This window comes from Carcharhinus amblyrhynchos, chromosome 10, assembly GCF_965287045.1.
Source record: "Carcharhinus amblyrhynchos chromosome 10, sCarAmb.v2.hapA, whole genome shotgun sequence".
NCBI classification, from domain to species: Eukaryota; Metazoa; Chordata; class Chondrichthyes; order Carcharhiniformes; family Carcharhinidae; genus Carcharhinus; species Carcharhinus amblyrhynchos.
In genome coordinates, this window is record NC_137333.1 from 76681736 (window position 1) to 76707396 (window position 25661).

The following is a 25661-nucleotide window of genomic DNA, read 5'->3' on the forward strand; positions in this document are numbered from 1 at the left end:
TAGAGTTTAGAAGAATGCAGGGAGATCTCATTGAGACGTATAAGATGATGAATGGGATGGATAGGATAGAGGTGGAGAGACTCTTCCTGCTCAGAAAGGATAGTAGGACTAGGGGGCACAGCCTCAAGATAAAGGGGGGGCGGTTTAGAATGGAGTTGAGGAGGAACTTCTTCACTCAAAGGGTGGTGAATCTCTGGAATTCTCCGCCCGTTGAAGTGGTGGAGACTACCTTGCTAAATATTTTTAAGATGCGGGTTGATGGGTTTCTGATAAGAGAGGGGATTAAGGGTTATGGGGAGAGGGCGGGAATGTGGAACTGAGCCACAACAGATCGGCCATGATCTTATTGAATGGCGGGGCAGGCTCGAGGGGCTAGTTGGCCTACTCCTGCTCCTATTTCTTATGTTCTTATGTTCTTATGTTTGCTAGGCACCCCAAAGATATGAATATTCTGGAAAATATTAACTGTTCTAATTAACACTGTATTGAAAAATCCTGTTCTATGTATCTCACTTTTGTAATCGAAGGGCAAAGCCACTTCAAAACAGAATGTACCAAATAAGTCAGGCAGAAGAGGAGGAACTAACATTACAAAATTGCGTCACCACACCAAAAATGGCCCCAACACAGATACAGCTCCAAGTGAATAGATACCCATTGGATGTGGAGGTGGACATGGGGGCAGCCATATCTACTGTAGGAAAGTGTGAATCTAAAAGGTTATTATTGGGTGTCTTTCAAATTGAAGGGCACCAAGGCAAGATTGGCATACAAGTCACTACAAGTAGAAGAGACCACACAACGCCAGTCACATATGGATAACAAACAGTTCGACTCCCGTTGATATGGTACAGGCCAGACCCCAGGTAGTCCCAGTGTTAAAGCCGGACAACACAATTCGCCTTTGCGGTGATTATAAGATGACAGTGAATAAAGTATCTCATGTAGACAAATATCTGATGCCACGAATAGATGACCTCTATGCAAAGCCATCCAGAGGCCAGATTTTCACACAGGTGGATATGAATATGCATACCCCCAATTAGAACTAGAAGAGTCATCAAGAAAGTACATTGCTGTAAACACAAAGGGTTTGTACGAATACACTCACCTACCATTCAGGGTATCATTGGCCATATGTGCAATATTCCAAAGAGTAATGGAAGGCATATTGCAGAGAATACCCAGAGTGACAGTTTGAGTGGCAATGGCACCTAGATGATGTACTAATCAAAGGAGCCATTGTCAAGGAACACCATGAAAATTTAGCAGAAGTCTTATGGTGATTTTCGGTAGCCATGGTCAGATTAAAGAGAAAAATGCATTTTCCAAGCAGGGGAGGTAATATATCTCAGATACAGGGTTAACAAAGACAGTCTACATCCAGATGAAGAAAGGTAAGAGCCACGAAAGAGGCTCCAACACCAAGGAACACGATAGAATTTAAGTCGTTCCTTAGCCTCATAGATTATTATGGAAAGTTCATCTGACCTTACCGGCACCCTACATACGTTCTCGAAAAAGCATCAGAAGTGGACATGGAAAGAACTACAGGAGAGCGCTTTTGTAAGGGTAAACACCAACTGCAGTCAGACAACATGTTGGCCCATTTCAACCCAGAAAGGCCGTTGGCCATAACGTACGATGCCTCTCCTTATGGAATAGATGCAACACTATTGCACTGATGGAACAACAAGTTGAAGCACCCAATTGCATGTGCGTCAAGGACATTAGCCAGTGCGGAAAGAGGGTACACACAAATAGAAAAAGAGTGGCAATGGTCTTCACGGTGAAGAAATTCCATCAATATGTGTAGGGTCAACACTTTACAATTGTAACAGACCACAAACCTCTGGGCCTTTTTTCCCTGAGCACAAAACGATCCCTCCTATAGTGTCAGCCTGAATACAGCAATAACCACTATTGCTAGATAATTATAAGTATGCCCTGGAACCTAGGCCAGGGACATAAGTCGCCATGCAGATGACGAGACATCTACATTTGACCACAAGCTTTCTGTCACTATCAAGAATGGACAAAATAGCAATGACATTAAATTTTATGGACACTGCTAATTTTGGAAAAATCAAATAAAGACTTGGACTCGAAACGACCATACATTGGCAAAACTAAGCCACATGATAGTAAATGATGGAATACAAGAATGTCCAACACAAGACTTGAAGCCACATGCAACAAATTACATGGAACTAAGCATAGAAGTTGGCATTATTCTGTGGAGAGCCTGGGTAGTTATCCTATGTCCTGTCCAGAGGCCCTTCAAGAATGTCATTATGGCCATCCAGGTGTATCAAAAATGAAGATGTTAGTGAGAAGCTATGTCTGGTAACCTGGAATTGATGTGACATAGAGAACATGGTAAAAATATGTAGAACGTGGCACCAACTGTAGCTTCCCTACATTCCTGGGAATGGCCAGGAAAGCCATGGATTTGGATACATGTAGATTTCGCAAGATCATTTATGGGCTCCATGTTTCATTCGTTAATCGATGCCCATTCTAAGTGGACGGAGGTGCACAGGATGACGTCCACCACATAACAAAACAAGATAGTGAAACTGCAACAATCTTTTAGTGTCCATGGACTCCCCAAACATTTTAGTGAAAGAAAACCCATTTACCAGTAGGGAATTTAAGACATTTATGAAACAAATGGAATACAACATGTCGGCACAGCCTCTTACTACCCATCACCGAATGGACTAGTGGAACGAGTTGTCCAAATTTTTAAAAGGGGAATGAAAAAACAGATCGGGGGTGTTTAGACACTATAAAGCATTCGGCCCAACTTGTCCATGCCATCCTTTTTTTAGTAAAAAGTCTGACAACACCAGGTTTTAGTCCAACCTATTTATTTGATAATATATTATCAAATAAATAGGTTGGACTAAAACCTGGTGTTGTCAGACTTTTTACTGTGTTTACGCCAGTCCAACGCCGGCATACCCACATCCTTTTTTTAACCACTACGCTAGTCTCAATTGCCTGCGTTTGGCCAATATCCCTCTATACCCATCTTACCCATGCAACTAAAAATGCTTTTTAAAAGATAAAATTGTATCCGCCTCTACTACTACCTGTGGCAGCTTGCGTACCACCCTCTGTGAAAAAATTGCCCCTCTGGACCTTACTGTATCTCTCCCCCCTCACCTTAAACCTATGCCCTCTGGTTTTAGACTCCCCTATCTATGGGAAAAGAAGTTGACTATCTACCTTGCCTATGCTTCTCATTATTTTACAGATACCTATCAGATCACCCCTAAATCTCCTATGCTCCAGGGCAAGAAGTCCCAGTCTATCCAGCGTCTTCTTATAACTCAAACCAACAGGTTTCGGTAGCACCCTAGTAAATCTTTACTGCACTCTTTCTAGTTTAATAATATCATTTCTATAATAGGGTGACCAGAAATGTACACCAAACTGGCATATTTTCTCTTCAAGTATAGAACGATGCCACATGTAATGACAAGTGTAGCCCCAGCCAAGTTACTGATGGACAGGTGCTGATGGATTAGCCTAAGCCTTACATTCTTGAACCTAAATAGAGTGGAAGAGAAGCAAGAAGCCCCAAAAAGGGGCCATGATAAAATAAAAGCTGATAGCCTTTTCGGAGCGAGACATGGTCTTATTGCACAAGTTTGGAGGCAGCACCCAATGGACACTATGAACAATTTTCTCTTTGAAACATGGCCAGTGTCCTACATGATAAAAGTTGGAGACACAGTACAAAGATAACATGTGGACCACCTAAAACGTCAGGAATCGTCAGCAGAAGCAGCCAGAGGCCTCAAGTACACAGAGGGATGACAAAACACCTCTACCAATAGGAGGCCCCAAAATGCCATATAAGAGCTCTGACTCTGAAATGGAGACTGAAACAGCAGAAGTTCAACTGGAATCCATTGGTGAGGAAAAACCACCTCCAATAATACTTCATCGGTCGTCAAGAAAGAGGCGTTCATCCAATATATCAAACCCCACCTGACCAGATGGAGCATGAAATAAAAAAAAGCCTACCAGCCAAACAGCGAAGGCAGCACTGGTGCCCAAGGAGTGAGGGAGAGCACTTGGAGTCGGAGGGGTAGGGGTATGATAGCCCCCATAATCTGCATGGGGAATCATTAACTGACCTTGCTGAATATGAGCTCCTTGGAGACTGGTAATTAGCTAACCAGATGGAGTTCGTACACTGAGTCCTGTATAAAGCAAGACTTTGAGAAGGTCTATTAACCTTTCAGTCCCAGGTGGGACATGTTGAGTGGGATTTTACAGCCTTGCTCAAGCCAAGACCGGAAAATCCCACCCGAAGTCAACAGACATTTCTATTGTCTGTCTCTTGCCTGCTCCAATTCAGGCGGGGTGGTAGAATTCCAGCAGTTGTGTTCACCACAGGCTTGTGCTCATTGTTTATTTTCATTTAGTGCAATAAAAGCACAGTTCCTTCACCGCTGTCTCCTGGCGCTATCATAAAATAGCTGACAGTAAGTCACTCCTGCCTATTCCACCTTTACAGACTGTTGGTTCCTTCCTCCCCTCCTGCCCCTGCCTTTCCCTGCACACATACTTGCTCAAAACCTGTGATATTTGTAGCATTTGCTAATTCTGATGAAAAGATCAGACCTTGTTACTCAGTTCCTCTCTCTTCACCTATGTTGGACTGTTGAGTACTTCCAGTTCCTTCTGCTTATATTTCAGATTTCCAACATTTGTATTATGTTGCCTTTTCTATTAGCTCCTCATGTGACTTGAAGTCAACTTTTGTTTTATATCACTCCTGTGAAGTGCCTTGTGGCATTCTACTATATTAAAAGTGCTGAAAAATGCACATTGCTATCACAGGTTAGGAAGTGTGGCGACTAGGGGATTTTCACAGTAACTTCATTGCGCTGTTGATGTGAGCCACTTGTGACACTAATAAATAAATTTTAAAAAACCTGTGCATTGTAAGAGTTAAATTCTTGTTTGTTTTACAAATTCCACATTTTCGAATCAAATATGAATTGATTTATCCAAAATATAGTAGATAATTTCTAAAAATTATAATTATAAAGACAAGATACCATTTATTGCAACGACAATGTTAACAACTTCTATGACGCTGAAAATGATTTACAATTGCACTTTAAAAATTAACTTAATGGGAGATCATTTGCAGATACTGACCTGTTGTTTTATGTACACAGGGTCACTGTGGTTCTGATAGCAGGAGGAATTACTTTCATTCTCAATGAAGCTGCTGTTCGTTTCCCTCTCCCATATCCTGCGATAAATATACTGCTGAATTAAGAGAAAATTTACCAAACCAGACAAGGCGTAAAGTGCAAGGACAGGTTCAACAAGAAACAGCCTTTTCATTGTTCGTGGAAGACGTGCAGGCCCCTGCGTATAAAACAGTAATCAAAGAAAACCATTGTTAACAAAATAGCATGGACTTAAGAGGAAAACTAAACCTAAATTAGAACTAATCAAGTGGAACACAAAAAAAAAATCAGTGTGTCTAGCTCCAATTTTGGTTGTTGTTGTTGTTTATGGTTATGTTCAGCTAAATAATTACTGCTGACAAAAGACAATGTGCAAATAACTACATTTTTAACCACTGAGATAATCATCCTTGTTCTGTCTAGATAATGTCATACAGACATTCATTGCTGCATTGAGAACTATTATTCAACATTGAAATAACCATACCAGGGTCGGTGCTGGGGCCTCAGCTATTTACCATTTATATAGATGATCTGGAGGAGGGAACCGAGTGTAGGGTGTCGAAATTTGCTGATGACACCAAGATTGGGGGAAAGGCAAATTGTGCGGAGGGTGTGGAGAGTCTGCAGAAGGATCTAGATAGGCTGGGCGAATGGGCCAGGAAATGGCAAATGGAATTTAATGTTGGCAAGTGTGAGGTGGTCCACTTTGGTAGGAAGAATGGTAGGAAGGACTATTACTTACGTGGCGAAAAACTGCAGCAGGCGACGGTGCAGAGGGACCTCGGGGTCCTTGTGCATGAGTCGCAAAAACCCAGCCTGCAGGTGCAGCAGGTGGTCAGGAAGGCGAATGGGATGCTGGCCTTCATAGCGAGGGGGATTGAATATAAAAGTAGGGAGGTCTTGCTGCAGCTGTATAGGGCACTGGTGAGGCCGCAGCTGGAGTACTGTGTGCAGTTTTGGGCGCCGCACCTGCGCAAGGATATTTTGGCCTTGGAGGGAGTGCAGAGGAGGTTTACTAGGCTGATACCGGAGTTGAGGGGGTTGAGCTATGAGGAGAGGCTGAATAAACTAGGCTTGTACTCGTTAGAGTTTAGAAGAATGAGGGGAGATCTCATTGAGACGTATAAGATGATGAATGGGATGGATAGGATAGAGGTGGAAAGACTCTTCCCGCTCAAAAAAGACAGTAGGACTAGGGGGCACAGCCTCAAGATAAAGGGGGGGCGGTTCAGAACGGAGTTGAGGAGGAACTTCTTCACTCAAAGGGTGGTGAATCTCTGGAATTCTCTGCCCGTTGAAGTGGTGGAGGCTGCCTCGCCAAATATTTTTAAGAAGCGGGTTGATGGGTTTTTGATAAGAGAGGGGATTAAGGGTTATGGGGAGAGGGCGGGAAAGTGGAACTGAGCCACGACAGATCAGCCATGATCTTATTGAATGGCGGGGCAGGCTCGAAGGGCCAGATGGCCTACTCCTGCTCCTATTTCTTATGTTCTTATGTTCTTATATTATTTTTATTTCTGAAAACAGAGACATGTTGGTTGAAATTTTCCAGCCGTTCCTGCCAGCAGGATCTTCTGGTCCCACTGACAGCGACTCCCTCTCCACTGCTCCCCTCACCACAAGTTCTCAAGTGGCAGAGGGTATTATGAACAATAGGAAACCCCATTGACAGCGATAGGACTCAATAATCCAATGGTGGACTATGTCTGCCACCACAAAACTCTGCAGGATTGGGTGTGGGAGGGGGAGAGGGGGCGCGGTGACAGGGGAGTTGTGGAAGGTTCCATCAGTGTTGAAGTTTTTCACCTTGCATTCATCAGGACAAACACAAGAATACCAAATTTCAAACAATCACAATTTATGCAACAGGAGAAAGAGGGTACTAATTGGTTGGCAAGTTGACTCTGATTGGTTAAGGCATTAACATCAGAAAGTAACAGATCCTCAAGCTCCTGAATAAATCAAAGAAAGGCTCAAGGCTTGAACATATTTCTTTTTGTTTTCAGAAAACAGCTCCCACGCTCAAGGGAAAAAATGTTCAAAGAAAATGAATAAAGCCTGCTTAGACAGGTTTTTGATCAATAAGGGAGTCAAGGGTTATTGGGACAGGCAGGAAAGTGGAGTTAGGGTTGCAGTCAGGTTAGCCACAATCTTATTGAATGGTATTTGCAAGTTTGGTGATGGGCTGACTCGCGTTCCTATACATTTTTATCTTATTCCAGATTTTAAACTGGAATGTTGGCCCAGTCCAGTCTATTTTTTACAGCTAGCAAAGGCACCTCACGAGCGCCATGTGCTAATTAAACATGTGTTCCACCCTTCCAAAGGAATCTCGTTACCACAAAGAAACTTTACTTCTCCCTCCAGAGACTAGAACTGATGATAACTATGTCACTGCAGCTGCTGAGTTGCACTTCCTTTATTAGCATACTGTCGTCAACTGTCTGACCTGCAACTGCTGAGCTCAACAGCCCATTTTATAAAAAGATGTGTTTCTGTTCTCCACATAAAGAATTCAAAGTAGTGTGTTGGAACAACCCCAGGTGCTATTTCATCATCAATGCAAATGAAATCACTCTGGGTCTGAACCAATTTAGTCTAGGCGAAGAATAATGACCCTTTTTGAATGATTACGGAAGTATTTAAACAGTAATGGGAGGGGTGGGGAAAATCCAGAAAGGTAGACAATCAATAAAGTTGTTGGAACCAAACTAAACAATTTAGCTAAATTATGGGAAAATACCAGAAAAAGAACAAAAGGGGGAGGTGGCATGGTGACCCACTGGTTAGCACTGCTGCCTCTCAGCGTCAGGGATCTGGGTTCAATTCCCAGCCTGGGTCACTGTCTGTGTGGAGTTTGCACATTCTCCCTGTGTCTGCGTAGGTTTCCCCCGGATGCTCTGATTTCCTCCCACTGTCCAAAGTTGTGCGAGTTAGGTGGATTGGCCAAGCTGAATTGCCCCTTAATGTCAGGGGGATGAGGTAGGGTAAATGCAAGAGGTTATGGGAATAGGGCCTGGGAGGGATTGTGGTTGGTGTAGACTCTATGGGCTGAACGATTATATAGGATGAGGCCATCTAGCCAATCATGTTGGTGCTGGCCATCTAGCCAATCATGTTGGAGCTGGCCCTCTGAAGAAGCAATTCACTTAGTGCCCATTTCCCTCCTTCTCTGAGGAGCCCCACACATTTTCCTTTTCTGATAATAGTCCCGTATCATCCTAAATACCTTGACCAAACCTGCCTCCACCACTCTTAGGCAGTGTGTACCTAACCCTTATAACTTGCTGTGTGGAAAAGCGTTTCCTCAAGTTAACAATGCTTTTTTTGCCAATCACCTCAAACCTGTGCCTTCTGACTAGACCAATGGGAACAGTTTATCCCCTGTCCACTCTGCCCAGATCCCTCATCATTTTGCATACCTCTATCAAATCTCAACTTTCACTACTCCAAGGAGAACAATCCTAACTCCTTCAAATCTTTTGATGCAATTGAAATCCCTCATCCCAGAACCATTCTCACATATCTTTTCTGCACCCACGCTATTGCCTTTACATCTTCCCTAAGGTGTGGCACCCAGAACTGAATGCAATACTCCATTTGGAGCCAAACCAGTGCTCTATGCACGTTAACCTAACTTCCTTGTTTTTCTACCTCCGGCGGAGTAAAAAAGGTGACAGGCATGAGAAGGGAGGTGGTCAATGCAGTGCAGGGAGATGGTCTGGGGAAGGATAGTAGTCATGATGTGGATATGCCGGCGTTGGACTGGGGTAAACACAGTAAAAAGTCTGACAACACCAGGTTTAAGTCCAACCGATTTATTTGATAGTAAACTCACTAGCTTTCGAGGTTACCCCCTTCGTCGGGTGAATGGAGAGTTCTGGCCTCAGACAGAGCATATAAAGCACAGACAGTTTACAGATTACTGATTAGAATGCGAATCTTTACACCTAACCTGCTGCTCAAGTCTTAAAGTGGTTAACAATGTGAGTGGAAGGAGCACTGATCACAGGTTAAAGAGATGTGTATTGTCTCCAGACTTTTCAGTAACTGAGGTTTTGCAAACCCAGGCAAGTTCCACACACATGAGGACGGTCTCAACAGGGATCTTGGGTTCATGTCGCACTATCTGTAACCCCCGTGACTTGCCTGGGTTTGCAAAACCTCACTTACTGTACTGTCTGGAGACAATACACATCTCTTTAACCTGTGGTCAGTGCTCCTTCCACTCACATTGTTAACCACTTTAAGACTTGAACAGCAGGTTAGGTGTAAAGATTCACATTCTAATCGGTAATCTGTAAACTGTCTGTGCTTTATATGCTGTCTGAGGCCAGAACTCTCCATTCACCTGACGAAGGGGGTAACTTCGAAAGCTAGTGAGTTTACTATCAAATAAATCGGTTGGACTTAAACCTGGTGCTGTCAGACTTTTTACTGGGGAAGGATAACCAGTTTGCCACAGGTAGGGACAGAGCATGCAATCACAAGAATGCACTAACAAATCGGGTCAAGATAAAGGCTAGCATAAAGACATTTTACCTGAATGCACGTAGCATTTGAAACAAAGAGAATGAGTTGATGGCACAAATCTGTACAAATGAGAATGATCTAGTGGCCATTACAGAAATGTGGTTGCAGGGTGACTGGGACTGGGAGCTGAATATCCAGGGGTATCTGACATTTCAGAAGGATAGACAGGAAGGAAAAGGAGGCAGGGTGGCTCTGTTAATTAAGGATAACATCAGGGTGGTAGTGAGAGATGATATAGGCTCTAAGGAGCAAAATGTGGAATCGATGTGGGTGGAGATAAGGAATAGTAAGGGGAGAAAGTAACTGGTGGGTGTGGTCTATAGGCCCCCAAATAATAACTTCCGTAGTTGGGAATGGCAATAATCATGGGGGATTTTAACCTGCATATTGATTGGTTGACTCAAGTCGGATGCAGTGGACTTGAGGAAGAGTTCTTACAATGCTGTTGGGATAGTTTCCTTGAACAGTATGTTACAGAACCTACGAGGGAGCGAGTTATCTTGGATCTGGTCCTGTGTAATGAGACAGGTAAAATTAATGATCTTTTTGTGAGGGATCCTCTTGGAATGAGTGATCACAATATGGTTGAATTTCTAATACAGATGGAGGGTGATAAAGTAGGGTCCCAAAGCAGAGTCCTCTGCTTGAACAGAGGGGAGTACAATAGGATGAGGGTGGAATTGGCCAATGTAGAGTGGGAGCGCAGACTAGTTGGTGGAACAGTGGAGAATTTTTAAGGAGATTTTTCTCAGTGCTCAGCAAAAATTTATTCCGGTGATAAAGAAGGAATATAAGAAAAGGGATAACCAGCCTTGGATAACTAAGGAAATAAAGGAGAGTGTTAAATTAAAAACCAATGCACACAGAATGGTCAAAACTAGTGGGGAATCAGAAGATTGGGAGAGCTTTAAAAAACAAAGAACTACTAAGTAAGCGAATTGCGTGGAGGATGCGGAAAGTCTGCAGAGATATTTGGATAGGCTAAGTGAGTGGGCGAGGATCTGGCAGATGGAGTATAATGTTGGCAAGTGTGAGGTTATCCACTTTGGAAGGAATAGTAGTAAAACAGGCTATTATTTAAATGGTGAAAAATTACAGCATGCTACTGTGCAGAGGGGCTTGGGGGTCCTTGTGCATGAATCGCAAAAAGTCAGTTTGCAGCAGATGATCAAGAAGGCAAATGGAATGTTAGCCTTTATTGTGAGGGGAATGGAGTATAAAAGCAAGGAGGTCTTGCTGCAATTGTATAAGGTACCGGTGAGGCCGCAACTAGTGTACTGTGTGCAATTTTGGTCCCCTTATTTGTGAAAGGATATATTGGCCTTGGAGGGAGTGCAGAAAAGGTTCACCAGGTTGATACCAGAGATGAAGGGGTTGGCTTATATGGAGAGATTGAGTAGATTGGGCCTGTACTCATTGGAGTTTAGAAGGCTGAGGGGGGATCTTGTAGAGACATAAGATAATGAAGGGGCTAGACAGGGTAGAGAGATTGTTTCCACTTAGAAAGGAAACAAGAACTAAAGGGCACAGCCTCAAAATAAGGGGGAGTCAATTTAGAACAGAACTTCTCTGAGGGTAGTGAATCTTTGGAATTCTCTGCCCATTGAAGCAGTGGAGGCTACCTCGTTAAATGTGTTTAACTCACAGGTAGATAGATTTCTGATCAATAAAAGAATTAAGGGTTATGGGGAACAGGCAGGTAAGTGGAACTGAACCACTATCAGATCAGCCATGATCTTACTGAATGGCGGGGCAGGCTCGAGGGGCTAGATAGCCTACTCCTGCTCCTATTTCTTATGTTGTTATGTCACACTTTATCCCTCTTTATAAAGCCCAGGCTGTTGTGTACTTTATTAAACATGTCAACCTGTATTGCCACCTTCAATGATACATGCACATATAGACCCAGGTCCTTCTATTCTTGCAACGCCTTATAATTGAAGCCTTTATTTTTTATTACTTCAGTGTTCTTCCTTTCAAAATGAATCACTTCATACTTTTCTGCGTTAAATTTCATCTCCCATCTGAACAACTATTCCACCAGCTTGTCAATGCCTTTTTGAAACTCTAAATTATGCTCCTCACAGTTCACAATGCTTCCAAGTATAATCCATAAATTTTGCCCGATACACCGAGGTCTAGGTCATTAATGTGTGTCAGGAAGAGTAGGGCTCCTCACAGGTACCACTGGGGAACTTGACTATAAACCTTATTCCAGTCAGATAAATAGTGGAACAGTGCTTGACATTGCTGCCTCACAGCACCAGGGACCTGGGTTTGATTCCGGCCTTACGTGGCTATGTGGGGTTTGCACGTTCTCCCCTTGTCTGTGTGGGTTTCATCCAAATGCTCTGGTTTCCTCCCAAACTCCAAAGGTGTGCAGGTCAGGTTGCCTGGCCATGCTAAATTGATCCTTAATGTCAGGAGGACTAGCAGGGTAAATACATGGGGTTATGGGGCTACAGCCTGGGTGGGGTTGTTGTCGGTGACGTTGTCATTGGACCAAATGGCCTCCATCTATAGGGATTCTAAAACTGCTCACTGCTACTCTGTTTCCTGTCTTTGTGTCACTCAGCCAATTTTATATCCATGTTGTTACTGTCCCTTTTGTTCCATAAGCTCTAACTTTGCTCACAAGTCTGCTGTATAATGAAGAATCATAAAGGTGCAGCTGTGAACCATTGAAGAGCAAAGTTGAACACAACAAGGAGGTATATTGAAGCAGCATTAAAAATAGTGGGAGATATTCAAATCTGAAATGTTCCTATCCCCAGTAATATCCTCCACCTTAGGAAGAATCAACTTTCGTTTTGGAGTGCATCTTTCATGATCTCAGAGATCCTAAAGTACTTCACAGTCAATTAAGCTCTTTAATGGTGTATCACCATTGTAATGCAGGGAAACACTGCAACACATTTGAACACAAATAGCAAAGCAATGGATGACCAAGTCATTTGTTTCTTCAGTGGTATTAGTTGAAGGATATATATTAGTCAAAACTCAGCTTCTTCAAGTAGTGCTGTGGGATCTATTACAGTCACTTAGGATGGCAGAATTGTTCTTGTGCAATTTCGCATCTGAACATTGACACCTCTGAAAGTGTTGCACTAACTCAGGTTGAAGCAAAGTGTCAGATTCAATTATGCATCGAACTCTGTGGAGTAGAGCTTAAACCCAGGGTTTCCTAATTGCGGAGAAAATACTACCATTTAGCCAATGCGGAGTCCAAAAGTTAGAAATAAACATTCTCTCACACACACCTCCATTTCAAAATGAAGTTTACATGAATTTTGTTATTTATGTTTAGTATTATCATAGGTTGACAGTGGCAGAGAATACTATTGCTTATTTGGATAAATAACAAATCAAAAAATCCTTGAATGTTTTATTCAAGTTTTCTAACAAATACGTAAATTTCAAAGCTTAAGAAATCTCTTGAAATCTGCAGTTTGAATATAACCATGAACCTAATTTGTACACAGTACTGATTTTCTTGACTGAAGTATTTAGTTCCTTCCCTCTGCACAATTTTACAAGTTTATTATGTTCATGGAAAGTTTGTGGAAATTTATTCCCAGCAATCAAATAAATGAAGCATGCTTGCTCTGCACAAGAATGAGGTGGCAGAACAAATATAGTAAACTGCACTTAAAATGGTCAACTAATGTAAAAATATAAAACATATTTTTCCTGTCCCTTAATCCTAAATCAGAAACACTAATAAGTAGAAAATTCTGAAAATACGTCACAGGCCAACTAGAATCTGCAAAGAGAAAAAGTCATGAGTTGTCAAGTATCTATCATTCATCAGTGTTCTGATAAAAGACACAACAAAGACATTATTAACATATGAAACCAGAGAAATTTATTGGACAGAAATACGACCCTTCAACCCATCAGGGTGATTTTCAGATAGTCATTTCTTGAATGAAAAACAAGCATCCAACAATGCAAATTCTTATTGGGGTCTTTTTCCCTATTTAATGCAATTTTCAGAAATGTCTTTAAATGGACTCCAAATAATCCTGGGCAAAACAATGTTTAAATATGAAAATCTTACTGTTCTACCTCTCTCTATAGCAGTGATGGGCAACTTAGGTTAGTAGGTGGGCAACATGAGTGGCCCTCCTTCATCTCCGTAGGCCGCAAGATTGAAATCAGGCTTGATTTGATTTATTATTGTCACATGTATTAACATACAGTGAAAAGTATTGTTTCTTGAGCACTATACAGACAAAACATACCGTTCACAGACAAGGTAATGAAAGAGTGCAGAATGTAGTGTTACAGTCATGGTTTGTGCACTAACCCTGACTCTATGAATAAGATTAAGTTTAAAGTTTATTTATTTTGTCACAAGTAGGCTTACATTAACACTAACACTGCAATGAAGTGAAAATTCCCTAGTCACCACACTCCGGCACCTGTTCAGGTACACTGAGGAAGAATTTAGCATGGCCAATACACCTAACCAGCTCGCCTTTCAGACTGTGACAGGAAATCGGAAGCCCATGCAGACACGGGGAGAATGTACAGACTGCATAGACAGTGACCCAACCCAGGAATTGAACTCAGGTCCCTGGTGCTGTGAGACAGTAGTGCTAACCATAGTGCCACCATGCTGTATTTCATAATGAGTTATAAAAATAACCCAATTAATAATGAGTTATAAAAAACGTTTAAACATTCATATGTCAGTAGAACTGTCATCAACTTCAAATGGCATAAACAAAAGTATATATACATTGAACCCAGAGGGAGGGCATGACTCTCTCAGTCAATGTTGTGTGCAATCAACATGCACCTCACTTCACTTGTCCTTGCATTAAGTGCCTATAATTTCAGTCTTACCAGTAGGAAAAAAGCTACTTTTTGGAAATCAGTGGAATGTGGCAATGGTCAATACAATGTTTCATGGACCACATTCAGAACTCAGGCCACATGTGGCTCCTAGGCTGTAGGTTGCCCCCCACTGTACTTCAACCCTTTCCTTTGACTGGTTACAACTTTTTTTGCTTTGTAATTGATAGGTGACCTGCTGTATATTTTCTATATTTTTAATATGTTTAATTTCAGGTTTGTAATATTTGGTGTTATTCTTCTCTTGTTTATAGGTAGTTAGAAAACATGTAAAATACACAGATAGTTATAGAATTACAGAATGTTATGGCACAGGGGAATGATGTTTATCTCACTGAATCCATGCCAACTCTATGCAAGAGCAATTTAACTGGTTCCACTCCCCTCCTATTTTCTATCTGCAATTTATTTTCCCTCGACATGCTGGCAGAATGTAAATTCAATTTTTAGAAAAATCTGGAATTGAATGCAATTCTCAGAATAGTGACCATTAAACTATCATTGACTATTGTTAAGGTTTGATAAGGTGCTGCACAAAAGGTTGTTACAGAAGGTTAGGGGGCATGGAGTTGGGAGTAGGGTGTTAGCGTGGATAGGGGATTGGCTGTCAAATAGGAGGCAGAGAGTGGGTGTCAATGGGTGCTATTCGGATTGGCAGTTGGTGACTAGTGGAGTGCCCCAGGGATCAGTGCTGGGGCCTCAGCTATTTACCATTTATATAGATGATCTGGAGGAGGGAGCCAAGTGTAAGGTGTTGAAATTTGCTGATGACACAAAGATAAGTGGAACAGCAAATTGTGCAGAGGGTGTGGAAAGTCTGCAGAGGGACCTAGATAGGCTGAGCGAGTGGGCGAGGACCTGGCAGATGGAATACAATGTTGGCAAGTGTGAGGTTATCCACTTTGGTAGGAATAATGGTAGGAAGGACTACTACTTACAGGGCGAAAAGCTGCAGCATGCTACGGTGTAGAGGGACCTGGGGGTCCTTGTGCACGAGTTGCAAAAACCCAACCTACAGGTGCAGCAGGTGGTCAGGAAGGCAAATGGGATGCTGGCCTTCATAGCGAGGGGGATTGAATATAAAAGTAGGGAGGTCTTGCTGCAACTGTACAGGGCACTGGTGAGGCCGCAGCTGGAGTAGTGTGTGCAGTTTTGGTCGCTGCACTTGCGCAAGGATATTTTGGCCTTGGAGGGACTGCAGAGGAGGTTCACTAGGCTGATACCGGAGTTGAGGGGGCTGAGCTATGAGGAGAGGCTGAATAGACTGGGCTTGTACTTGTTAGAGTTTAGAAGGATGAGGGGAGATCTCATTGAGACGTATAAGATGATGAAAGGGATGGATAGGGTAGAGGTGGAGAGGTTCTTCCCGCTCAGAAAGGACAGCAGGACTAAAGGGCACAGCCTCAAGATAAGGGGGGGGAGGCAGTTAGAACAGAGTTGAGGAGGAACTTCTTCACTCAAAGGGTGGTGAATCTCTGGAATTCTCTGCCCGTTGAAGTGGTGGAGGCTACCTCGCTAAATATATTTAAGGCGCAGGTAGATAGGTTTTTGGTAGGCAAGGGGATTAAGGGTTATGGGGAGAAAGTGGGAAAGTGGAACTGAGCCACTTCAGATCAGCCATGATCTTGTTGAATGGTGGGGCAGGCTCAAAGGGCTAGATGGCCTACCCCTGCTCCTATTTCTTGTGTTCTTATTGTAAAACTCTTGTGGTTCACTAATGTCCTTGGCTAGTTTGGGTTATGTGACCTCAAAAAAATGTGGCTAATCCCTAAGTGTTCTCTGATATGCCTTAGCAAGCCACTCAGTGCAAGGGAAGTTGGGGATAAGCAATCAGTGTCAGTCATGTCCCATGAAACTATACATTTTTAAAAAGGCATTTATCCAATTCTCTTTTGAAAGCCATGGTTAAATCTGCCTCCATGATTCTCTCAGGCGAGGCATTCCAGATCCCAAACACTTGCTCCTGAAAAACATTTTTCCTCATGTCACCTTTGGTTCTTTTGCCAATCACCTTAAATCTGTGCCCTCTGGTTCTCGACCCTTCTGTTGGAGTACAACTCAGTTGGTCATCAACAGCTCTTTGCAAAGTAAAACCAACAAGTTTCAGGCAGATCAGAGTATCCTTCACTGAGCTGATGGTTCTGCAGCTGCAGTTTTATGTGTGCTGAGGACAGCCTCCTGCATTATAGAGCTGCTCAGGATGAACCTCACAAAAACCATTTCACCTTTTGCCAGACTTGCTTTACAAAGGCTCAAAAATGGATCACTTCAAACTTCTCTGCACTAAGTGTCATCTGCCCTTTCCATCAGAATGCAGCACTATTCCCCTCACAGCTCACAATGCTCCTAATTTTTGTAGCAGCTGCACATTTTGAAACTGTGCCCTGTGTAGCCAAGTTATTAATATCTATCAAGGAGTGTGGTGGCGAGAAAGCTTACTCCTCTCAGAAAAACATTCAAACAATGCGAAAAATACAGCAGTAACACTTCAAAAACAAAAAAAGTGGAACAATCACAACAAAAAATGCTGGCTCTATGCTTAAGTTTATTTATTGTCACAAGTAGGCTTGTGACACTAATGCAATGAAGTTACAGTGAAAATCTCTCAGTCGCCACACTCCAGCGGCACCTATTCAGGTACACTGAAGGAGAATTTAGCATGGCCAAATCAGCACGTCTTTCAGACTGTGGGAGGAAATCTGAGCACCCAGAGAACCTACTCAGACACGGGGAGAAAGTGCAAACTCCACATAGACAGTGACCCAAGTCGGGAAACGAAGCCAGATCCCTGGCACTCTGACGCAGCAGTGCTAATCCCCGTGCCACCCACCGCGCTCTGTCTCCACAAGCTTATGCTGAGACCGCCCAGCATTTTCTGTTTTGAGTTTCAGACCCCAGCACCCGCGGTTTTTGCCTTTATAACAAGTTACGCTTGTTCTTTGCTCCGTCGTTCCCGAGTTTGCTTACCTCTGAATAATAATGGTGACTGTGCAATTTGTCAGGCGGACCTGCCGGGCAGTGAACCTCGCGCCGCCCTCCCCGGAGCTGCTGCTGCAGCTGCTGCTGAGACAAGGCCGGATCGCGCGCTGGACAGATGTTTCCGAATGTCACCGACCAACAAATTCCAATCTAACGTCCGTCACTCCGAGGTAATGGCCTGTCACTCCGAGGCAATGTCCTGCCCCTCCTCCGCCCCGCCCCATTGACTCAGCGCGAAGGCTTGGCTGGTCGGACGCTCAGCCCGCGACTGATTGGCGCACTGTCAATCATCAGGAGAGGGGCGGGGCCATTCGGCTGGGCTCGAGGCGCTGCCGAGCGGTTGTGGCCGTTAGTGCGCTGGGGGTTTGTTTACTCTGGGTTGGCACGCATGCCATCAGACAGGAATGCAGGACGAAGAAAGGACTCTTTATAGATGATTATAAATCCTATCAACCTCCTCCTCCACCACATGATGATTATAATCTCTTCACAATCCTAGCCAAAAGCAGGAATTTTTATAGAAGATTATAGATTTGATTTGACATAACCTTCTCCGCACCCCCCCATCCCCTCTCAATCCGGGGCAAAGATGAATCTATTGAACAACCCAGCAGCAAACAAAATCATAGGAGCACTGAATTTTTTAAAATTCATTTTCTTTAAACATTTTTATTTGTTATAAAAACCGCATGTGGGTGCGGAGATAAAACTTGTTTGAAGGGGTGGAGTGCTTGCAGGTCATATGAGGGGAAACAACCAGAACAGAGTTTGGCAATCCCAGCTGTTGAAGTTAGTGTTAAAGTAGAGGTTATGACTACATTTAAGAACAAGATAAATACACAAATTAAGGAATAGACAATGAAGTTGGATGAGCAGGTGATTAGGATTGTTGTTCCTGTGGTGATAATGGGATTTTTTGGTCTATGTCTGTCCTGAGATAACCTTTTGAATGTTGTGAGTAATATTGGACGGAACTGCTTTTATTTACAGAGAAATTACGACACAAAAACAGACCATTGGGCCCAAGTCCAAGTGCTGACATTTGCACTTCACTGCATGTCTGGGGGCAAACCTCCTCCGAGTTCCTCTGAAGCTTTAACTTGGGACCGTGAGGGATGCAGTTGCATGTGTCACCACACAGAGACACAACTGAGGACTTTCCAATGGAGAGGCTGTGTACAGACAGGGATATACTTAGACATTTGGCTTACTTTTTCACATTGCTGCTAACCAGCCATGTAGGTTGAAAATGAGAAGCAAATTGGTACACAAAAGCAGAAAGCTAACTCTCTACACTTCACAAAGATTTATATATTTATATATTAGTCCCAGGAGGACTAATATCTTGGTGGGAAGACTGGCTAAGGCTTTAAACTAGAAAGGATGGGGGGAGGGAATTGTGATGGGGAGACTGGGACGGAGGAGGTTAGCTCCCAGGTAGGGGAGGACCGCAGGCAGTATGAGAGGGAGGTTAGACAGGGGGTGGAGAAGGGAAATGCCCGGACTGAGGGGCTGAAGTGTATATATTTTAACACCAGGAGTGTAGTGAATAAGGTAGATGAGCTTAGGGCGTGGATTGCTGCTTGGGAATGTGATGTGGTGGCCATTACGGAGACTTGGATGTCTCAGGGACAGGACTGGGTACTTCAGGTGCCAGGATTCAGATGCTTCAGGAAGGACAGGGAGGGTGGCAGAAGAGGTGGTGGAGTGGCACTGTTGATCAGGGACAGTGTCATGGCTGCAGAGAAGGAGGATGCCGTGGAGGGACTATCTACAGAGTCTCTGTGGGTGGAAGTTAGGAACAGCAAAGGGTCGAAAACTTTGCTGGGTGTATACTATAGGCCACCCAATAGTGACAGGGGAGTTGAGGTGCAGATAGGGAAACAGATTCTAGAGAGATGTAGTAATAACAGAGTTGTCATGATGGGAGACTTCAATTTCCCAAACATCGACTGGAATATCCCTAGGGTAAGGGGTTTGGATGGGGAGGAGTTTGTTAGGTGTGTTCAGGAAGGTTTCCTGACACAGTACGTGGATAAGCCTACGAGGGGAGAGGCTGTACTTGACCTGGTACTGGCGAATGAACCAGGACAGGTGATGGATCTCCCGGTAGGAGAGCATCTTGGGAATGGTGATCATAATTCTATCTCCTTCACAATTGCATTGGAACGAGATAGGATCAGGCAGGCTAGGAAGGTGTTTGTCTGGAGTAAGGGGAAATACGAAGAAGTCAGGAAGTTACTTGGACAAATAAACTGGAAGGAGGCGTTCTTAGGGAAAAGTACCGAAGGAAGGTGGCGGATATTCAAGGAATGTTTGTCTGGAGCTCTGCATGACAACGTTCCGATGAGACAAGGGGGTTTTGGTAGGTCGCGGGAACCGTGGTGCACGAAGGCTGTGGTGAACCTAGTCAGGAGGAAAAGGAAGGTGTACAAAAGGTTCAGGGAACTAGGAGATGTTAAGGATCTTGAGGAGTATAAGGACTGTAGAAAGGAGCTTAAAAGGGAAATTAGGAGAGCCAGAAGGGGTCATGAGAAGACCTTGGCGGGTAAGATTAAGGAGAATCCCAAGGCCTTCTATAAATATGTGAAAAGTAAAAGGATGAGAAGAGAAGGGATAGGACCTATAAAAGGTGAAGGGGGAAAGGTCTGTGTGGAACCAGAAGAAATGGCAGAGGTGCTTAATGAGTACTTTGCCTCAGTATTCACAGTGGAAACTGATCTGGGAGATTTTGCTACGGATTTGCAGCAGATGGAAAAGATTGAGTATGTGGATATTAAGGAGGAGGATGTGTTGGAACTTTTGAATTCTATCAAGATAGATAAGTCGCCGGGACCAGATGGGATGTACCCCAGGATACTGTGGGCGGCGAGGGAAGTGATTGCAGAGCCCCTGGTGATGATCTTTGCATCGTCAATGGAGACGGGAGAGGTTCCGGAAGATTGGAGGATTGCGGATGTAGTTCCTATTTTCAAGGAAGGGAACAGAGAAAGCCCGGGAAATTACCAACCGGTGAGTCTGACCTCAGTGGTTGGTAAGCTGATGGAGAGGCTTCTGAGGGACAAGATTTACGAGCATTTGGAGAGGTTTGACATGATCAGAAATAGTCAGCATGGTTTTGTCAAGGGCAGGTCGTGCCTTACAAGCCTAGTTGAGTTCTTCAAAAATGTGACTGAACACATTGACGAAGGAAGTGCAGTGGACGTGGTGTACATGGACTTCAGCAAGGCATTTGATAAGGTCCCCCATGCAAGACTTCTTGAGAAGGTGAGAGGGCATGGGATCCAAGGGCCTTTGGCCTTGTGGATCCAGAACTGGCTTGCCTGCAGAAGGCAGAGAGTCGTTGTGGATGGGTCTTTTTCGGCATGGAGGTCAGTCACCAGTGGAATGCCCCAGGGATCTGTTCTAGGACCCTTGCTGTTTGTCATTTTCATAAATGACCTAGATGAGGAAGTGGAGGGATGGGTAAGTAAGTTCGCTGATGACACGAAGGTCGGTAGTGTTGTGGATGGTCTGGAAGGATGTCAAAAGTTGCAGCAGGACATAAATAGGATGCAGGACTGGGCGGAGAAGTGGCAGATGGACTTCAACGCGGATAAATGTGTAGTCGTCCATTTTGGCAGAACCAATGGGATGAACGAGTACACTATCAAGGGCAGGAGTCTGAGTAGTGTTGAAGAGCAGAAGGATCTTGGGGTCCGGGTCTACAGGACTCTTAAATCAGCCTCGCAGGTGGAGGATGTGGTCAAGAAGGCGTATGGTGTACTGACCTTCATTAATCGAGGGATTGAGTTTAGGAATCGGGAGGTAATGCTGCAACTTTATAAGACCCTTGTCAGGCCTCATTTGGAGTACTGTGCACAGTTCTGGTCGCCTCACTATAGGAAGGACGTAGAAGCTATTGAAAGGGTACAGAGGAGATTTACAAGGATGTTGCCTGGACTGGGAGGCATGCCTTATGAAGTTAGGTTGAGGGAGCTGGGACTCTTTTCCCTGGAGAGACGAAGGTTGAGAGGCGACCTGATAGGAGTTTATAAAATGTTGAGAGGAATAGATAGGGTGGATTCTCAGAGGCTATTTCCCCGGGTTGAAATGGTCGCTACGAGAGGACACAGATTTAAGGTGCGGGGAGGCAAGAACAGAAGTGATGTTAGGGGTAAGTTTTTCACTCAGAGGGTGGTGAGTGAATGGAATCGGCTGCCGTCAGTGGTGGTGGAGGCGAACTCGCTGGGGTCTTCTAAAAGACTTCTGGATGAGTATATGGGATTTAATGGGATTGGGGGTTATAGATAGGTCTATAGATTGGTAGGTGTTGATGTGATCGGCGCAACTCGTGGGCCGAAGGGCCTGTTTGTGCTGTAGTGTTCTATGTTCTATTTTCTATGTTCTATATGCACTTTGACCTCCATTATTTCAGTTGGGACTTCCAATCCCAGCTGCTAAACAGATGGAAGGGCACAGCCATCCCTGGGGAAGATTGATGAATGCAGAAGAAAAGAGGCGAAGAGAGGACATGTCTCCTTTTCACATCATTGGCTGTCTTATTCATGTAAGATTTTAAAGATCTCAAGTCTTTCAATGGGTGGATATGTGGGTGGGTGAGTGAGTGCTTGAGTGAGTGGGCAGACAGTCGAGTAGGGTTAGGTGGCATTAGGGACCAGATCAGAAACTCCAAGGTATATTATGAAATTAGTCTAGACTCCAACATTATTTGATTTTAACATTCTATTGACCCACTAGGTAGTTTTTATTAAAACAAACTTTATTTAAGAACACAGTTAGAATACAACAAAAATCAAAAGCAATTTTTTTAGCAATTATAATACTTAAATATGACAACGTATAAGTCTTAACAGCTATCTATCTCTATAGTTCCAATTTAGCAATATCCCATATATATAAATCCTATTTCACAACCAATCAGCACCAAAAACAGATATATTCACACGGATGCTAGATTTCCAGGCTTTTAATCCATCTGGAGAGAAGGTAATTGCCTTCTGGCTCCCATACAACAGTTTCCAGAGAAAGATCTACCTTCAAGTAGCAGAATTTCAGAGAAAGAGACCTATTTTCTGGCAGATCCCAGTTTCCAAATCCAGAGAGAGAAAGAGACAGGCAGCAATTTCTTCTCACTTAAGATCCCAAACAGCAAATGAGCTGGGTTTCTCTCTGTGAGCCTAACTGCATCCAGTCACATAACATTACTTGCCAATCAACCTAATCAAGTCCCACTCTGAAAATCCCCAAGGGAAAACAGTAAAATAACAACCTCCGCACACGTTCAGATTAATGATGTGGAGATGCCAGCATTGGACTGGGGTAAACACAGTAAGAAGTCTCACAACACCAGGTTAAAGTCCAACAGGTTTATTTGGTAGCAAAATCTGCTAGTTTTCAGAGCGTTGCTCCTTCATCAGGTAAGTAACATTCCGGCAATTAAGATCAATTATGTTGCTGTAGTAACAACATGGGCTGCTGGGTACAGACAAAGCAGCATAGATAATAGAACTGAGTGCTAAAACAAATCCTGCACAATAAACATGACACAAATACATTTCTTAAAGGCACAGTGGTAATCAGGTCAAGAGGGTAGGTGGGTTGAATTACTGGGGTGAGTAGTCAGTCAGGGGTCAGCAGGATTCAGACAGGTTGGGTAGTCGGGTCAGGTCAGGGAGGGTAGTCGAGGGGGTCTGGGGTAGTTGGGTCAGGTCAGAATGGTGGGAGTGACAGTGGAGGGGACATGGATATGAGTGTTGGCTATGGTGCTGCCTTTGAATACACTGGCTAACCTCTGAGTTAAGCCAAGTATTAACCTATATAACATGTCTAGGATAAGTATCCAGTAAGTCCCACATATCTGGACCAACCCTCTGACACTAAGCTTGGGGTTATAGACTTTCATGGAGGCGTCAGGGAAATGCCACTCAGCCCATTGGAAGTTTGAACTTCCTGGGCAATTATAACACATGTACGCGTGCCAGGACTTCTACAGGGTGCTGATGTGCAACATGGACAAAACTCTAGGTTTTACTACTTAGACATCGGAAGTTTTGTACCAGGATGTTGTAGCAATAAGCGATACCACACTCAAATAAGGGCAGGTTTGGATACATAATATTTCAGGAAAGATAGGGAATGGAAACAAGGAGGAGGGGGTAGCCATATTGATTAAGGACAACATTGCAGTGCTGAAAGAGAGAGGATGTCTCAGAGGGATTCAGGACAGAACCTATTTGGCTTTATCTCTCAAACAATGGAACCATCATTACACTGCAGTATGCATTGCATTAATGTAGCAGCTAATAGGAAAAATGTACAGAGGCAAATATCCAAGCAACTAACAAAGAAATGAATAAAGTTCTAATGGGAGTCTTCAATTATCTGAATATAGACTGGGCTCATAGTAATGTAAAGGGTAAAGAGAGTCAAGAGTTCATACAGTGAGTTCAGGAAAATTTTATACATCAGTATGTTTCCAATGAGTCCAATGAAAAAGGAGGCTCTACTGAATCTGCTTCATGGAAGTGAGTGGGCCAAGTGGATCAAGTGTCAGTAGGGGAATGTTTAGGGGAGAACAATCATCGTATCATAAGGTTTCTGTTGGCTGTGGAAAAAGACAAGGAGCAAACCAGAATAAGAATAATTAACTGGGAAAGGGCACACTTTGGTGAGAATGTATTGGTCCAGATAAACCCCGACAATCACATTTTGATTTAATGTTTTAAGTTTCCTTTCGACTTTGGTTTTTGTTCGGGCTGACCTCCCCCCCCCTCCTTTTTGGGGGGGCTGCCCCTTTTAATTTGTCCCTAAGTTAATTTGAGTTTGTCTACTTGGGGCCTTAAAAGAGCGTCCAGATAAATTGGAATCAAAGATTGGCAGGCAAAATGGTAACTGAACAATGAGTTGCCTATAAATGGAAGTTAACTTGGGCACAGTTAGGTACTTTTCCATGAGGGGGAAACACGGGACAAACAATCCAGTGTTCACTGGATGACAAAAGAGAACAAGTAAGATGAAACAGAAAAAGGTTGCATATGACAGTTATCAGGTAGACAATACAATTGAGAATCAGGCTCAGTATAGAAAAAACAAACGAACAAGAGAAGCAAAGTGAGAGTATGAGAAGAGACTGGCAGCTGACATAATCCAAAAGTCTACTATTGACAGATAATTAATAAAGGTGTGGTAAAAGGAGTGGGATTAGCTGAGGACCTAAAAGGAGATTTATACCTGGAGGTGGGGGCATGATTCAGGCACTAAATGAATACTTCGCATTTGTCTTTTCTAAGGAGAAAAATGCTGTCCAAGTGAAATGCTTAATGGGTTAAAATTAACAAGGAGGAAGTATTAGATAGTCTGGCTGTACTTAGAATTGATAAACTAACAGGAGCATTAGTGGTGGAAGGAGTGCATGTGGTACCAATCAAGCAGGCTGCTTTGTCCTAGATGGTGTCAAGCTTCTCGAGTGTTGTTGGAGCTGCACCCTTCCAGGCAAGCGGGGAATATTCTATCACACTCCAGACTTGTGCGTTATAGATGGTGGATAAGCTTTGGGGAGTCAGCAGGTGTAGTGACTGTACACCTCCTAATGCATTTATTAAGTAGCGCAGCTTCTATTGAGATTTAAAGAAATACTTCCTCCTTGTTAATTTAACCCATTAAGTATTTTCCTTGGACAGCATTTTTCTAATGCATTTATTGAGTAGCACAGCTTCTATTGAGATTTAAAGCGGTGCTTAGAAGCCTTCCCACTGTCTCTGTTAATATTTATTGTAAAGGTGGAACCATGGGTATTTTCATAATCAAAACTACAAAAGGGTGTTCCCACTAATACAAAAGGTTAAACTATAATTGACACTGCTTTCACATGCAAGCTTAATGCCTGTATCAAATTCCACTCTGATTCACAAATACTTGTTTTGAAATACGACTGAGACAATTTATCCCTTCCAGTCATCTCCATGTTATTAATCTACAGAATGAAGAAATTTCAGAAGCTTAAGAGAAAGCAGTTTAGCAAGTAATGCGGATAAGACTGCAAAAATTATTATTGAAAATATA

At 43.3% G+C, this 25661-nt stretch overlaps 1 protein-coding gene across 1 annotated transcript in view; it reads right to left on the reverse strand.

The window, feature by feature from the left end:
- LOC145349085 (lysosomal proton-coupled steroid conjugate and bile acid symporter SLC46A3) overlaps positions 1–17790 on the reverse strand; it is a 37597-nt gene extending 19807 nt beyond the window's left edge. The window contains exons 1-2 of the mRNA XM_080197408.1: positions 17586–17790; positions 5185–5400 (exon numbers count right to left, since the gene is read on the reverse strand). Of these exons, the coding sequence (XP_080053534.1) occupies positions 5185–5376 (192 nt within the window). The 5' untranslated portion in view covers positions 5377–5400; positions 17586–17790. The remainder of the gene's footprint in view (positions 1–5184; positions 5401–17585) is intronic.
- Between the last annotated feature and the right edge of the window lie 7871 nt (positions 17791–25661).